This window comes from Ictalurus punctatus, chromosome 27, assembly GCF_001660625.3.
Source record: "Ictalurus punctatus breed USDA103 chromosome 27, Coco_2.0, whole genome shotgun sequence".
NCBI lineage: Eukaryota > Metazoa > Chordata > Actinopteri > Siluriformes > Ictaluridae > Ictalurus > Ictalurus punctatus.
In genome coordinates, this window is record NC_030442.2 from 2,449,708 (window position 1) to 2,467,500 (window position 17,793).

Genomic DNA, 17,793 nt, shown 5'->3' on the forward strand with positions numbered 1-17,793 from the left:
TTCGCGTACACGCTTTATTCGGAATAAAAACGTTCATGTACACACGCTTTATTCGGAATAAAAACGTTCGCGTACACGCTTTATTCGGAATAATAACGTTCGCGTACACGCTTTATTCGGAATAAAAACGTTCGCGTACACGCTTTATTCGGAATAAAAACGTTCGCGTACACGCTTTATTCGGAATAATAACGTTCGCGTACACACGCTTTATTCGGAATAAAAACGTTCGCGTACACACGCTTTATTCGGAATAAAAACGTTCGCGTACACACGCTTTATTCGGAATAAAAACGTTCGCGTACACGCTTTATTCGGAATAAAAACGTTCGCGTACACACGCTTTATTCGGAATAAAAACGTTCGCGTACACACGCTTTATTCGGAATAAAAACGTTCGCGTACACGCTTTATTCGGAATAAAAACGTTCGCGTACACGCTTTATTCGGAATAAAAACGTTCGCGTACACGCTTTATTCGGAATAAAAACGTTCGCGTACACACGCTTTATTCGGAATAAAAACGTTCGCGTACACACGCTTTATTCGGAATAAAAACGTTCGCGTACACGCTTTATTCGGAATAAAAACGTTCGCGTACACGCTTTATTCGGAATAAAAACGTTCGCGTACACGCTTTATTCGGAATAATAACGTTCGCGTACACGCTTTATTCGGAATAAAAACGTTCGCGTACACGCTTTATTCGGAATAAAAACGTTCGCGTACACACGCTTTATTCGGAATAGAAACGTTCGCGTACACACGCTTTATTCGGAATAGAAACGTTCGCGTACACACGCTTTATTCGGAATAAAAACGTTCGCGTACACACGCTTTATTCGGAATAAAAACGTTCGCGTACACGCTTTATTCGGAATAAAAACGTTCGCGTACACGCTTTATTCGGAATAATAACGTTCGCGTACACGCTTTATTCGGAATAAAAACGTTCACATTCATACGCTTTATTCGGAATAAAAACGTTCACGTACACACGCTTTATTCGGAATAAAAACGTTCACGTACATTAGAATAAAGATTGAGGCCAGCGTAATGATGGTTATATAAAATTGATCATATGAATTCTATTCGTTGACGAATAGTCTGATTACTTCATGTCTGATTAGTTTCATGGTTGGAATTTGTGTGGGCGTCCTGCTCATGTGCTTTTGCGTCTCAAAGCGCCCCTTGTGCAGTAAAGCCGTCCTGTGAGAAAACACGACTCCTGTGAGAGATCTGATTTTGTCTAATCTGTGAGGAGGGATTGGTATCAGATGAACATAAAGTAGAGTAGGTGTTATTCATTGAGGATGCTGAAGTGGACAGATCTTTAAATTTGAAGTGTTGTGCTGACACAACAGATGCGTTTGGCTGATGTAACGGAAAGGTCATGGGTCAGACCTCCGGCGCATCAGCTGTGTTCCAAAACTGACTCATGGGTGTGGACAAGACCTAGGGGTTATTGCCTCTAAAATGCCCTCAGGTGGAGATTTTAATACTGGAGCATCACCCTGATGAAACAGACTTGTCTTTTTATCATCTTTATCGACACCGCGGAGATGCTGATCTCTGGTCGAGCCCAGAAATGAGCGTGTCTAGGCGGTATCGTAGTGGAGCTTTTCCTACAAATCAAAACGAAAAGAAGTCATTTCTGACCGTGATGTCACTCAGTAGCCGACTCCGGATGACGCGTGCTCGCGGTTCTCCGCGAATAGACCCCGGGGTCGTGTTAACAGCCGTTTTCTGACCGTATCGCCTCGAGAAAACCCGAGCTCGCTCTTTATTTCGTTCTCTCCATCGCTCTCTTCATCAACGTAACTCCATTAACGTTTCTGTTTCTACGACAAAAACTCCAACACTATTCCGCCGTTCCAGCTATCTATCGAACTATAGACCGGTTGTCATTTGGGTGTTCGTAATGACGTAAACAGGGAGCTCGGTCTTGCGGCTCGATCCCACGACGCAACGTAACATTGAATCACGGAGCCCTTTGTCAAAGTCAAGTCACACGGCATTGTCGTTTCAACATAGGGCTGCACTATTAATCGAATATCGATCTCGATTAGGATTTTGACCGCCCACAATTACACGAACACGATCGACTGCGATATTGATGTTTAAAGTTCGTCCTCCGCTCATAGAAAACTTCGGCGCAGGGATGACGTCGTTTTGTGCGCTGAAACCCGGCAACGAGTTAGCGTTTCAGCGCTTCCGAGTCCATCCCAACGTCAATGACTTGGTCAGTGAGGGATTTTGGTTAAAGGCCTGAAATAAGGTCTGTGGTGAACACAAGCTCAAAATTAGGGCTGCAACTAACGATTATTTTGAGAATCGTTTAGTCGGCCGATTATTTTTCCGATTAATCGGGTGGGGGCGGGGCAAACTTTCAGAGCCCTTTTTTTAAAATAAAATCCGCAAACTGAGTGTTACAAATATAAATTCAGACTAAAACTTTACACAACTGTTTGTCCAAAACAGAAAAGAACCCAATACACACACACACACACACACACACACACACACACACACACACACACACACACACCCCAGAATATATGTTAATAATTTAGGACTGTAGTTTAATTTGGTGCTTTTTGTACATCCATAAAATAATGATGCATAAGTACTATAAAGTAAATTGTTTGTGTGTATATGTGTGTGTATATGTGTGTGTAGTATGTGTGTGTATATGTGTGTGTATATATATATGTATATGTATATGTATATGTATGTATATATATATATATATATATATATATATATATATATATATATATATATAAAATGTAATGTATATGTAGTATGCGTATGTATATGTATTATTTTATAGTATTTATGTATTATTTTTATGGATGCACAGAATTAATCTACAGTCCTAAATTAATAATAAAGCTCACTTTCACTACCCCTTGTGGTTTCTGTTACTTGCTGTCTTTAGGAATATTATTTTACTTCTCTTTACTTTTGATCATAGTGCTTTAATTAGACATTACAGATCTTACCCGCGCTCCCGCTCTGTATCACCGCGTCTGCACAGAGCGCGATCCGCGACGTGGAGCATTTTTGATATAAACGTAAGTTTGTCCTCATGCATCAGTTTGATTTCCGCGGTGTTTAAAATGCCCCCCCCCCCCCCGACTTGGAGGTTACACACTTTCTTTCTCAGTCACGTGACTATTTCGCCTCCGTCTGAGGTCATGTTGGGAATAAAAGGTAACGCTAAAGAAAGTAAACTGAAAGTCATTAACGGTGACTCTGGGTGTCCGCTAATGCTAGCGTGCGTATGACGTCATGCGCCATCGTGGCTTATACTTCCAGTTAGTAAAAAAAAAACCCGCTAGTGATCTATTTGAGATGATATTACCTTTTTAAAACCCACATACTAGACGGTAGTGCATAGTGTAAGTGTACACTACTTCATTTGAGACAAAGCTTCGTAACGAGTAAACGTGCCCTGTGCCACGCGCCGACCGACTAATCCATAATGAGATTCGTTGACAACGATTTTCATTATCGATTTTATCGATTAGTTGTTGCAGGTCTACTCAAAATATTTTCAGGCTTTATTTTACGACATAAAATACGGCAGTAAGACCCCACTCGTGATTTTAAAAAGCTTTTACGTGTATTGAAAAAGGCAGTTGCTAACTGTCACGTGATCAGGGTTTAGGACGGATGCAAGTGCAGATGAGCGTTATTGAAGAGAGGCAGACGCATCCAAAACGTGAGACGACAACGTGGTCAAAAACAGGTAAAAGGTCAGGCGATCGGCAAACGCGCGTAAACAAGAATCAAACAGCGAGGTTGAGAATAAGATCAAAACCATGAACAAACGTTTGGTATACGGAAAACTCGCGCAATACTTTGCGTCGAACTGTGAGGCATGAAGGGTTTAAATGACGAACGTAATTAAGGGTGAACACAAAACAGCTGAGGCTGATGACGACACGTACGGGAACGACCAATGGCAATACAGGGGCGGAGACAGAACAGAAATCATAACAACTGCACATGTAGAAAGTAAACGAAGTCAGTGTCACTAAAAAAAACCTCCGAAAGTACGCCTCGTGCTCCAGTGCCAGTGCGAGAGGAAATCATGACACTGACATGTTGCTAAATGGCACTACCGACGTTGTCGGGGACGTTAAACAGGAACAGGAAGGTTAAGCCGAACAGGAAAAAACGTTGCCGATAAACTGGTGGATGAAGATTCATCCACAGAGTAAATCCATGTTATGGAAAATGTTTTAAGTCAAGTTTGGAAAAGTTCTCTGAAGCTCGCTGATGGTGACGTGGTGAAGTCGAGCGACTGTGGTGTAGTTCGTTTATGTGAAAAGTCTGTGAAAATCCTGTTGGGTTTTTGTCGAGGGAACCGGTGTGACGATAACTTCCGGGTTCCGGTACAAAATGACGTCGTCGCTGCGTCACGGCTCTATTGGGTGATCTGTCTGCGACTCTCCCGTAAACACCGTTATTGTCTTTTCTACATACGCCTGAATTGTTTTCATTTGGTTGACGGTATTTTTATTTTTACGTATCCTATAATTTGGGTACAGTTTTATTGATATTTTGCTTCTACGAGATGATGCACTTTAAGGAGCCGTCTAATTTGATGCAAAGTTTTGTACATCAGCAGGAATGTAGCACGACGTTGAGGTGAAAGCAGCGATCTGTTTATTTGAATGTGAAAGTGCAATAAAAATATATTATCAATCAACAATCGTGATCTCAATATTGATCAAAATAATCGTGATGATCATTTTGGCCGTAATTGTGCAGCCCTAGTCTCAGCCATATACAGCTGGTATAACGTCCGCGTCTAATTTTCTCCGAGTGATCGTTTTATGTGTAAATATCGCCGGATCGCAGCACAGCCGTCGTCTTTAACTGATTTGCGTGGCAATGTTCGTCAGAGGACGTCGTGATTACAGATCAGGATTTTAGCATTGGAGAGCAGCGGCTTGAGAATGGCTCGGAAGTGACCGCTGGTTAACGTAGTCTCTTTAATGGGCCGCGTTTCAGTCACTGGTTCGTACTCGGTTTGGTACGACACGATCTCTTGTATAGTCCTCGAAAACGAAACAAAAATCGTGAACGAAAATCCTGGAACATCGTCACGAAGCGTCTGTGCCAACCCTGTAAAATTCGCCGTGTTCTTTATTTGTTCTGAATGTTGCGTTGGTCTTCGGTGCTCTGAGGAATCTTTCCGTTTTGCGTGATTTCTTTGCTCTGTGGAAGAGTAGATGAAATATCTAGCACATTGAACTAATCGCTTGCCAATTGTACGATTGATTGTTCGAGAGTTTTTCCAGTAGCTGGTTATCCGTTCTTATGGATAAGGTGTTGAGAGGAAAATCCGGTCGGTCTTGTTTCGTTGATACCTGTGCATTTCTGTAAATTTGGTACGTTTTGTAGATTTGAACAATGAGCTAACACGATATTGCGTTTTGTAGTGATACTACTTGGTATCGTGATACTTCAGCTGGTATAGCATTGTAAGATACGTTGATGGTATCGTGACAACCCTAACAGTAAGTGACGGCGTAGAACAGTCTTAGTGTGGAAGTGTCGGATATGTTGTCACGCAACCATCAGAGGTCATCAAGGGGGTTTCAGACTGTGTCACTCAGGGTTTTCCTCATCATAGAAAGGCTCAGGTGCAGCAAATAAAGCCGGTTTTCCACCGACGTTACCCAGAACAATTAAACCCAGTAGATTTTTTCAAATTGACCGTCCGGTTCCTCCAGCCCTTTATTGTCTGCGTTTCCATCGTTGTCTAAAGTACCGTGAAGACTATGCAAATTAGTCCACTGACGTTTGACTGCACGCGACAGTGGATATGAAGCCTCGAAGTATGCTGCAATTGGACCGATTATTGACACAAAGTAAGCTGATTTTAACGATGTAATAACGGAAAACTTAAAGTAAGCGAACGGATTTGATCAGCTGTTGCGGAGACAGCCGAGACGAATGCGCTCACGTACGAGCTTCTCCCGTGAGAACAACTTTTTCGTGGCGGGTCACCGTTTCCAGTTCCTGCTGTATTTCGTCCTCGGCACGAATACTTAATGAGGCCTGAACCTCGTACTCGGTCCCGTCGGTCGTATTTTTTTTTTTTTTAAGAAACTCCGTCGAGTCGAATCGCAAGAAACGGTTGTTACTGTACGCACTGCAACAGACTTTTAAGGATGGTGATTGGAAGGAGGAAAAAATGCTGCGTGCACTCAACCAATCAGCACATTCCGCACCCAAGTCTCACCCCCGCAAAGTTCCTGGCTTTTGAAAAAGTACCACCTCCCACCCACCTCGGGCGGCTGCGGCTCAGGTGGTAGAGCGGGTTGTCCACTAATCGTAGGGTTGGCGGTTCGGTTCCTGGCCCACGTGACTCCACATGCCGAAGTGTCCTTGGGCGAGACACTGCTTCCATTGGTGTGAGAATGGGTGAATGAGACACAGTGTAAAGCGCTTTGGATAAAAGTGCTATATGCAGACCATTTACCTCGCAAGTAGGGTAGATATTTTACCTGGAACTTAATTTAGACCCTGGTTCCTGCTGTGGAAGCACACCGAGTACCTCAAAAAGTCCCTAGATCCTGGGGAAAGTTCCTACAGTAGAAAAGTGGCATAAGTTTGATGGATTTTTCTTTTTTCTTTTTTGTAGAGCACCTTAAGCCAAATAAATGTAACAAGGCATCTGTTTCTATTAAATCTCAAACAGGTTCTTTGGTGAAAAGAATAGACTCTCGACCATAAATCCAGTAAGTGTTGCCAGTATTCTTTCACAAATACGGTACGGATTATTGTCAAAAACAAGATGAGAAACAAAATAAAGTTTAAATTTCCTTTTTTTGAGTGGGGATGAGCGAGAGAGACAAAGAGAAAGCAACAGAGAGGAAACCAGTAGACAGCAAAGGGGAAACGGGGAGTGAGCGCTAAAAGGTGAAAGAGAGAGAGGGATGGATGAAAGGATGGAGGGATGAATATGTAGAGGAGGATGGTGGTTTTGGTTGTATTTCCCTCATGTCACTCGTCTTTGCTGATTGGCGCTTGGTGTTCCAGCCGGGAAATGAGCCATCCGTCTCCAGCTCTGTGTGTGTGTGGTGATCAGTACTGCTCGATGCTGACGTCTTGCCTGTGTGTAACGTGATGAAGTGGACGTCGTGTTTGCCGCCGCGAATTGCAGCTCACGTTCACTAGTCGTCTCCTGAAGGAAAAGTCGACGCTCCTCCAAATGGCGTTTAAACCCGCAGCGTGGAGTTCAGGGTCGGGAGAGTTCCTCTAGAGTAGCTCGATCTGCAGCTCCCCGCACCGTTGTGTTGAGGATCAGCACCGTCTTCACTGGCCGGGCAGCCAGCCGTGAACAGGTGTCTTTCAGGTGTTTAGGAGCGTGAGGTTTGGTACTCGAAAATAGCACCAGCGCGGAACTGAAAGTAAGCACGTTTTAGATCTCAGAGTCTCAGCGTTTTTTTTTTTTTTGTTTTTTGTTTTTTTTTTAAACCAGCATTTTGTTTCTCTGACCAAACGACAGCGTTTCCTGAAATCTTCACGCCATCACAATCACAGACATGGCTGCTCTGGTCTGTGTGTTTTTTTTTTTTTTTTTTTGCCCAGCTTATGAGCTGTTATGAGACTTTGTGCCATTGTGTTCTCCAAACGTCATTTCTGGAGTCTTGACGGCTCTGTAGTCACGGCAACGGCCCTTGGTCTGCACCGGGGATCTAGAGGAGGGGAAAAAATGAAGTGATTGCAGCGAGCGAGCGAGTGAGCGAAACCCCGAACGTGCCGCACCTGTTCCAGCTCAGACGGCCGACCATCACACGGTCCCACCGACCGACAGCTGCGGCTGCCCGGCGTGCTTATTTATAGACGGAGGGAGCCAAACAAGAAGGAAAGAGGGAGGGAGAGAGTCTGGTTCAGAGAAAGGCACAGTAGTCGAAGCAGAGAGCGAGGGATCTCTCTTCCTGAGTAGCTTACAACTAGCCAGCATTAATAGTGACCGAGAGGGGGGCTGCGGGGGGAGAGAGAGAGGGGTTTTTTTTTTTAGTGGTGGAGAGAGTGCTGACGTGAGTGTTGTGGTGGAAGAAAAAGCCAGAAGGCATGGAGTCGGTGTAGAGAGAAGATGACAAGAATCACCCTCTCTTTCCCTCCCCTTCGCCATGCTGGGACTCAGGGCTTCACGTGGCTTCTGAAACCAAAACAATGCTGTGCCTCCTGGCTCTGCTCCAGGGTGTGTGTGTGAGTGAGAGAACTGTGTGTAGGACAGCTCTAGTGTCTGCCTGGGATTGAGCTGTGTGTGTGTGTGTGTGTGTGTGTGTGTGTGTGTGTGTGTGTATGCGCGCGTGTGTGTGTGTGCGCGCTTCAAGTCCTCAGTGCCTTGTAAAAGGAGTGATTCAGCACAAAGATGGAGAGATAAGGGCTGTGTGAATGAATGAAAGAGAGGGCTGTGTGCTGGCGTGTGTGTAAGGCCGATAAAAGAGGAAGAGATGATCTCCTCTCGAGTCGCTCGTGTCGAGCACCTGCTGACGTGTGTGTGTGTGTGTGTGTGTGTGTGTGTGTGTGTTTACTTTGGGAGGCGGGCAGATCGTGCCCTCATTTACTGCCAGACGCTTCACACTACATGCGCTGCATCTAAATCGCACGAGCAGGAAAGCACACAGCGCGTGTTTAAAGAGCCGTGGCAGACCACAGACTGAAAAATTAAAAGCCCCAGTGATTTGGGTTTGGATTTATCCCACAGAGTGTTGGTACAACCTTTTCAACAAAGTTCTCTCTGACTCGGACCTGCAATCAGCGCAATGCACACGTTTTAGCAGACGTGTACTCAATACCGGCAGGTTTACTGGTACGGTCGTATGTTGTTTACCGATTTTAAAGAATTTCCTGGCATGTCAATACTACTACATACGTTTATAGTAGTCTAAAGAAGTTTTAACCCCCGTGCCCTGATCGCAGATGTGTAGTGAGAGCGGTCCTAAAGCAGAGCCCTGAGGTACACCACAGATTTTATTATTATAAATTTTTTTTTTTTTTTTTTTTTTTTAGAGAGTTGTCCATGTTGGTTAATAACTTTTACCTTGTTACAAGGATTAAACTCAATCGTAGCATTGCGTGAGAGTCGCCCCTTTAGCAAGTTCACCGAATTTTAGCGGAGGGTTTCGATTTATTAATCCTCTCGACTGAACACTGAAACGCACAGACGATTTCGTGTAAAACGACAGCCGAGCAGGAAGACGTAGGCTTCACGTCATAACGTAAGACGATCAGGTGGTCTTTGCTACGTATTTCGTTTCCTCGGCGTTCCCCCTGTTTTCTGTTGTAACTAACCCCATTTTTGTTTCTCTCAGAGTTGAGCTCGTTGTCTTGGGACGACCTGGAGAGCAACCTGCCTGACGAGTTGATTCCGAGCGGCCCGAACGGGGACCTCGGTCTGATGGCCATGCCCTCGAATGGCGGTGGAGCGGGAACAACGGGCCAGACGGACGCCGTCGCTAAGCACAAGCAGCTCTCCGAGCTCCTGCAGGCGGGCAGGGGCGCCGGCCTGAACTCGTCCAGCCCGGCGCCCGGTGGAGGCATGGGGCCTCAGCTGGGTGCTCTGGGTAAGAGCCCTCTGGGCCAGGGCTCTCCGTCACACGCCTCTCCGACGCCGAAGCCAGCAGGAGGCGCACCAGGTGCGCCGGGGAACGGCGCCATGGGCATGAACGCCAGCTTCAACCAGGCCATGCTGAACAACGGCATGATGGCACAGAGCGCGGCTGCGCAGCAGCAGGGCCAGGTGATGAACGGGACGCTGGGGCAAGGCGGGCGTGGTAGGGGTGCACCGGGCATGCAGTACCAGGGAGCGGCGTCTGTAGGGCAGCAAGTGGCAGCGGCGGCAGCAGGGGCGGCACCGGGAGGAGCGGGCAGCGTGCTTGCGGAGACCCTGACACAGGGGGCGCAGCAGATGGGCATGAACGCTCAGCAAGCAGGCAACATGAACAAGGTGAGAGACTCGCTCTTTCCTCCCATCGGTGCGTTTAAACTACCCAGCATGCATCGTGCAAATATGTCATTAACATAGACTAGTCATAGAACAGGCATGTGATGACTGGAGCCTTTATTAAAAATATATATAAATATCTATAAAGCGCTGGCAGATGTTGTCAACTGTCATGCTAGTGTCTTTTTTCCCCACAGTAATCGGGGTTATACGTTTCCTATCAGTGCCTCGTCTCCTCCCGTCTCTGTTAGCAGCCCAACGCGATAACAGATGAACTGGGTCTCCGTTATCTCTCTCTCTCACACACACATGCACACACAAACAATTAAGCAACCCGTATTTTTCTAGAGAGGCTTTTCCTCGTGTTGCGTAACCTGCGGGCTAGCCGCTCTGCATTCCCTGTTTAATTGGTTAATTATGGTGAAGAGCGACGTTCTGCTTTTGTTTAAAACCACCGAGGTAAATATGACCGCGGTTGGCGTGTCGGACAAATTAGAGACCTCAAAGAAGAGCAGCGCTGCGAGTGTTTGTGTAAGATGCAAATAGCGAGGTTAGCGTTGACTGATGTGGATTAACTGCCAGCATGTGAGCAATGAAACATGTACTAGTTTATTTATATATATATCGTATAATGTACTGTGATGTCAGGTGTGTGTCTTTGGTTTAGGGTGCTATGGACCCTATGGCCGTGTTTCGGCTGGGATCCCTGCCCCGTGTGGCTTCAGATTAGTCACCTAGGCTTCATTCGTTCAGCGCTGGTGTGTTACTGCGTCCATATGGCACGTCGTGTCTTACGCCCGCCCACGTCGACACTCGCATACGATACGAAAGGCGGTGTTTACCTCTCACCCGCCACCGCTGTGGTTTCACAGGAAGCTCGTACGGAAGCCGTCGGGCTGCTCTCACACACTTCTCACACGTCTACTCCCCGCTCCTACCACATCAGAGCGCCGCCGTGCTTTCTCTAGTCTGTGTGTAGCGACAGTTCGGGGAGCCCCCTCTTCTCACGCCTTAAGAGTAACAGAATGAAACACTCGCCAAGCATGGGACGGCACGATGCGGGTCGATGGCATTTCCAGCAAGAAGCCGATTAGTTTTCCTGCAGCAGGGCTTTTACGTCGTCTTACACCACAGAAAGGTGCAAGTGTGAACTCGCCTGTCCTGAAGGCTTTCCCGTGTTTATAAACGAGTGATCGAGTCAGAATCGAGAGTTCAACAGAACTGAGTGTGTGTGTGAAGTGTGAATGGAGTGGCAGCTATGGCTCTTGAGGGATGAGGGAGACGAGCCAAAGAGTGCCACAGATCTGTATGTGAATGAGTAAGCACAGCGGGATGAGGGTCAGGATAAAGCTGTGTGTGTGTGTGTGTGTGTGTGGAGAGAGGGAGAGAGAGAGGAGGGCTGGCAGCGCGTGCGGCGCTCAGCTGGCCTCTTTTATCTGGTCCGCTGGAGCAATGTCAACAGAGAAGAGCGAACGGGTGGCGTGCTGCCGGAGGGAGGGAGCGAGCGAGGGAGGCAGGAAGGGAGGAGGGGAAGTGTTGAAGTGGATGAACGAAAGTAGAAGAAGGGGGGAGGAGGGTGCACTTCAGAGCAGGCTCCCGGCTGACAGAGAGCAAGAGGTTTCTCTGGCCCTGTGCTCGAGGCACGCCAGCGTGGAGTTGCGCCTGTTCCTCGAGCACCCCTGCCCTGAACACTTCATCATTTCCTCTCCACGAACCAATTCCATCGCGTTAATTAGCTGATTCGAGGATTAGACCAAACCCCTGAAACTCTTGGAACGGCAAGGCCAATTCATTTGTTTCCGCTGTAGAATGAAGATATTTGGGTTCGAAATCAAAAGATGAATATAGGAAGGGAGTTTAGAATTTCAGCTTTTATTTCCTGGTGTTTTATACGTAGATGTGTAGTCGTGGCTTGGCGGTTAAGGCTCTGGGTTGCTGATCAGAAGGTCGGGGGTTCAAGCCCCAGCACTGCCAATCTGCCACTGCTGGGCCCTTGAGCAAGGCCCTTAACCCTCTCTGCTCCAGGGGGCGCTGTATCATGGCTGACCCTGCGCTCTGACCCCAACTTCCTGACATGTTGGGGGTATGCGAAGAAATGAATTTCGTTGTGCTGTAATGTATACGTGATCAATAAAGACTCAGTATCATTAACATAGCATGTTTTGTATCAGACCAAGCAATATGTAGGCGAGCAAAAATACTGGAACACGTGACTGACAGGTGTTTCTTGTTATGTTACTTGTATCCTGTTAGGTTGATTTGATTTAAAAAATAAATAGCACAGAGCATATGTTCAGTTTCACCTGTGAAGACTGCATTTGTTGTTACAAGGGATAAACCAACATGAAGAGCAGAGAGCTGTCGGGGGGGGGTGCAAGCCATTTTGAAGCTAAGAAAAGAGGGAGAATCTATCAGAGGCATTGCACAAACTTTGGGCATAGTCGATACAACAATTTGGAATGTCCTGGAAAAAGAAAGAAGCCATTGGTGTACTGAGCGACACCGAACGGGTCGGCAGAGGAAAACAGCAACAGCTGATGACAAAAACATTGTGAGATCTGTGAAGAAAAAAACAACTGTCAGTGGCCTCACCAACAACCTCCACAGGGCACGGTGAAGGTATCTCAATCCACCGTTCACAGAAGACTTCGAGAGCAGAAATATAGAGGCCGTACCACAAGATGCAAACCAGAAAGCAAGATTGGAATTTGCAATGAGCCACAAAAGTTCTAGAACCAAGATGAACCTCCACCAAAAGTGATGGAACGGCCAAAGTGTGGAGAAAGAAAGGATCTGTTCATTATCCCAACATGCAAGCTCATCTGTGAAACATGGTGGAGGTAGTGTCAAGGCTTGGGTTTACATGGCTGCTTCTGGAACATTCTCACTAATCTTTACTGATGATGGTAGAGGTTGACAGGAACATATTGTCTGCCAGTTTACAGAGAAATGCATCCGAATTAATCAGGAGGAACTTCATCTGGCAGCAAGACAACGACCCAAAACACACCGAGAACTCAACAAAGGATTTCATCAGTGGGGAAAAGTGGAACGTTTTATACTGGACAAGACAATCACCAGAACTTAACCCAACTGATCAGCATCTCACCTCCTGAAGATGAGACTGAAGGGAGAAACCCCCCCCAAACAAACAACAACTAAAAGAGGCTTCGGTAAAAACCTGAAAAAGCATCACAATAGAAGAAACCAACAGTTTGGTATCAGTGAGTCACAGGTTTGATGCAGTTATTACAAGTAAGGGATATACAACCAGATGTTAAGTGGTATTTTACTTTCATTTACTTCGACTTATCTGTTCCTATACTTTTGCTCACCTAAAAATTGGGTCGTCTGATACAAAAGGCTCTGTGGTTTATGTTGCTTAACACATCGAGATTTTTTTTAAAAAAAGTACCGGGAAAATAAAAGCTGAAATCCTAAACTCTCGTCTCACGTCTCAGATCTTTTGATCTCTCAAACCACAGCACAAACAATTGAACTGGCCGTGCCGTCCCAGTAGTTTCGGAGGGGCCTGTGTACTGTACAGGGAGCGTTATGAAATAAAGAGCTGCACGTTTTTTTTTTTTTTTTTTCCTCAGTAATGATTGGTTTGGAGAACTTTCGCTGAGTGACTAACGTTAGACTTGAGTTTTAGCGACTGCCGGGTTAAATCACGCGCCAGCGAGCGATCGCTCGTGTTCCTTCTTAGCGTTTACGAGATAAACCTGACGTGACGATACGGTTATGTTGTACAGCAGGACGGTCCCGTTCGTGGCTTACTCCTCTGAGTCAATTTTGCGTCGAGATGAAATGGTCGCGACGATCACGTTAGCCGCGTTTCTGTAGCGCAGCCGTAATCGCGTCTTTCCACAACGGCCACTGTTGTGATTCGGAGGGTTTTATTTGACCGTTTCATCAGAATCGCTGAGGTTTGCTTTTTCGCGTTTGAACCGTGAGCTGTGCGCTTGATTCTGTTATGACAACATGCTGCATTTCTTTTTCTGTCTGTAGATGGGCATGGCCGGGGGTGGCAGTCCATTTGGTCAGTACCAGGCGGGCGGTCAGCAGTTGGCGGCGGCAGGGGTAAACGCCCAGATGCAGAATAAAGCAGCACTGGCGAACAGCCTGCCAACTTTCAGCGCTGATCTGAAGGGAGCCGCCGTGCCGAACGTCCAGAACATGGTGAGTGTTCCGCGCTCGCTTGTTTCTCGTCTCACCGGGACACACCCTCGTTCCTACACTTTATCCATCAACCCAAACTCGCACACTGTACATCAAACAACGTTAACGAGTCAGCTAGCAGCTTGGCAGCCTTTCCTGGTTCGCTATGAGACACTCCGTACTCGTTACGGTGCGTCGCGGTATCTGTCAGACGTTACGACTCCTGTGACTTGGTCCGAAATCTGTTTTAGCGTCGAGTGCACTGACGCGTCCTTGTCTGTCTGTCCGTCTGTGCGTGCAGCCCCAGGCGCAGCAGCAGGTGCCAGTGGGAATGGTTGGGTGTCAGGGTGTTCCCGCCGGTACCCCTCCTGACCCGGAGAAGCGGAAGCTGATCCAGCAGCAGCTGGTCCTGCTGCTCCACGCGCACAAGTGCCAGCGGCGTGAGCAAGCCAACGGCGAGGTGCGGACCTGCGCCTTGCCGCACTGCAGGACCATGAAGAACGTCCTCAACCACATGACCCACTGCCAGGCCGGCAAGTCCTGTCAGGGTGAGTTTCTCATGCCAACACACACACACACACACACACTTTTTCAGCAGCAACAAGACAAATACTCCTGTTCCTCTGTTTCCTGTATTTCTGACGCTCGCGGTCTCATCTGTGTTCACCCGCAGTGGCTCACTGTGCATCCTCGAGGCAGATTATTTCTCACTGGAAGAACTGCACACGGCACGACTGCCCCGTCTGTCTCCCGCTGAAGAACGCCAGCGACAAGCGCAACCAGCAGCGTGAGTCTCGTAATCCTCCACTCCCTCTAAAACATCCTCCTGTCTCGCCCCTCCCTCTCGTTTCTGGTTTCTCTGGTTCTTATCCCTTTTTTTTTTTTTTTTTTTTTCTTCTTTTTTTTTTCTTTTAAACCTTTGTCCAGAGAGGAAGTGAATGACTGACTGACTAGTAAGCAACTCGCAATATCTTGTACCTATCAAGGTGTAACGCCAACAGCGATGAAAAGTCCTCCCGTTTAAATTTTTATCTCGTAACCGATGACCTACTACGCCTCCTGCTCTAGTCGTCTGCTTTTCCTGTTTAGACTCGAAGCTGACCGTTTACTCCTCTTTTGTAGCTATGATGACGTCTCCCAACGCGGCCCTGCAAAACACGATCGGTCCGGTGGGTTCGGGTCAGAACACGGCTCCAGCCCTAAACGCCCCAGCTCCTATAGACCCCAGCTCCATGCAGCGAGCGTACGCCGCCCTCGGCCTCCCCTACAGCAACCAGAGCCCTGCGCAGACACACACACCTCCCGCTCAGCCTGCGCAGACCCAACACCAGCAGCAGATGAGGCCAATGAACACACTCGGTAACCGCACACGTTCTTGTACTTGGACACGTTCTGACCACACGCAAGACGTAAGCCGTCTGCAACATGATGGACTGACGTTACGGTGTATGAGGTGTCACTCTGGTACTGTTTCTCTCCCTACAGGCACTAACCAGATGGGCATGAGCGGTGGGGTCATGGGCGTGCCCACGTCAGATCAAGCTAAACTGCATCCTGATGGCAACATGCCATCCACTCTCAACGCCAACAAGTAATCATCTACTCTATACTACCGCTTCTGCAGATGTTTCCGGAACTCTGACTTTGTTACGTAGATGATTTTGATGCTTTAACATGCGCCCTCTCCCCCCACCCCCTTTCTCTCCTTCTCCCTCCTGTAGTCAGCTGATGTCAGACGGCTCAGCAGTCGGAGCTCTGGGTAACATGCCCACGGCGGCACCGCTGTCGGCTAGCGGAGTGAGAAAAGCCTGGCATGAACACGTTACTCAGGACCTCCGCAACCACCTCGTCCACAAACTGTTAGCATCCAACATCATCCTGTATATATAAACATATATATATTTACATAAAAATATATACAGGTGCAACTCGAAAAAATTCGGAATGTCGTGGAAAAGTCCCGTAATTGAATTCAAAAAGTGGTACTTTCATATATTCTAGAGTCGTTACGCGTAAAGTGAAATATTTAGAGCACTTTTTTTTTGTTTGTTTTAATCTCGATGATTACGGCTCACGGAAATCATTGAAATCAGTTCAATTTAATTTGTATAGCGCTTTTTACAATAGATGTCGTCTCAAAGTAGCTTTACAGAAATATTTAAAGACGGTATACAGATTTTAAAAGTGCGAATTTATCCCTATTGAGCGAGCCGGTGGCGAGGAAAGATGTTTTAAGAGGAAGAAACCTTGAGAGGAACCCGACTCGGAAGGGAATGCGTCCTCATCTGAGTAACAACGGATAGTGTGAAAAAGTTCATTATGGATTTATATGGAGTTTGTTTGGCCTTAGAAGCGGCCGTAGTCCCAGCAGTCTGGAATTGGAGTAGATGAGCGCTCCATCCAGAGGTAGGACATCCGAAACGGATCAGGCAGGTCCGGAGAGCAGAGAGGATCAGGATCTCTAGTATCTCCATAAAATCGTGTGTGGCTCGGCAGAAGGAGAGAGGGAGAGAAAAGATTATTAGGACTGTGCTTAGCGTAACAGGAAGTCTAGTCAGGGTAAGCTTGAGTAAACAAATACGTTTTAAGCCTAGACTTAAACGCTGAGACTGTGTCCGAGTCCCGAACACTAATTGGAAGACTGTTCCATAACTGGGGCTCTATAAGAGAAAGCTCTTCCCCCTGCTCTACCCTCCAGATATGCGCTAAATATTCGAATAGAGACTTTATAATACAGAAATGCAAAAGTATGTTAATTTATGCACTGATACTCGGTCAGGGTTTTAACCCTTTCACATGAATTACTGCATCGGTGCGGCGTGGCATGCAGGCGATCAGCGTGTGGCGCTGCTGAGGTGTTCTGGAAGTCCAGGTTGCTTTGATAGCGGTCTTCAGCTCGTCTGTATCGTCGGGTCTGGTGTCTCTCGTAGATTCTCTATGGGGTTCGGGTCAGGCGAGTCGGCTGGACGATCGAGCACGGTAACACCACGGTCAGTAAAGCAGTTACTAGAAGTTTTGGCACTGTGGGCAGGTGCAGAGTCCTGCTGGAAAAGGAAATCAGCATCTCCATAAAGCTCGTCAGGAGATAGAAGCATGAAGTATCTAAAATCTCCTGGTAGACGCTGCATCGACTCTCGACTTGAGAAAACACACTGGACCGACACCAGCAGATGACATGGCAACCCAAATCATCACCGACTGTGGAAACTTCACACTGGACTTCAAGCAGCTTGGATTCTGTTCCTCTCCACTCTTCCTCCAGACTCTGGAACCTTGATTTCCAAATGAAACGCAACATCTACTTTCATCTTCCCCGTAATTGTGTGTGTGTGTGTACTGAACCAGACTGAGAGATTAAAGCCTCGGGAAACCTCTGCAGGTGTTTTGAGTTAATCAGCTGATTAGAGACCTTCTCAGGTCGATATGTCTGTATTATAAATTCTTTATTCGAATATTTTGAGATAACGGGTTTTTGATTTCCGTGAGCATCGAGATTAAAACAACAACAAAAAAAAAAGGCTCGAGATATTTCCCTTTATGCATAATGACTCTAGAATAAATGAAAGTTACGGGGGAACAAAAACAACTTTTTCCGTGATATTACATTTTTTTTGAGATGCACCTGTATACTAATGTCTGTTTCCTTTTTTTTT

The 17,793-nt window shown here is 46.7% G+C and overlaps 1 protein-coding gene across 4 annotated transcripts in view; it reads left to right on the forward strand.

Annotated features, from left to right (window-relative positions):
• Positions 1 to 17,793, forward strand: part of crebbpa (CREB binding protein a) — a 33,571-nt gene that overhangs the window by 3,687 nt on the left and 12,091 nt on the right. For 2 of the 4 annotated variants that reach the window (XM_017458837.2, XM_017458838.2), the window contains exons 2-8: positions 9,348 to 9,982; positions 13,991 to 14,161; positions 14,442 to 14,688; positions 14,814 to 14,927; positions 15,263 to 15,499; positions 15,626 to 15,731; positions 15,862 to 16,020. In XM_017458837.2, the coding sequence (XP_017314326.1) occupies positions 9,348 to 9,982; positions 13,991 to 14,161; positions 14,442 to 14,688; positions 14,814 to 14,927; positions 15,263 to 15,499; positions 15,626 to 15,731; positions 15,862 to 16,020 (1,669 nt within the window). The remainder of the gene's footprint in view (positions 1 to 9,347; positions 9,983 to 13,990; positions 14,162 to 14,441; positions 14,689 to 14,813; positions 14,928 to 15,262; positions 15,500 to 15,625; positions 15,732 to 15,861; positions 16,021 to 17,793) is intronic. The other 2 variants (XM_017458839.3, XM_047151507.2) reach the window with 1 other exon arrangement.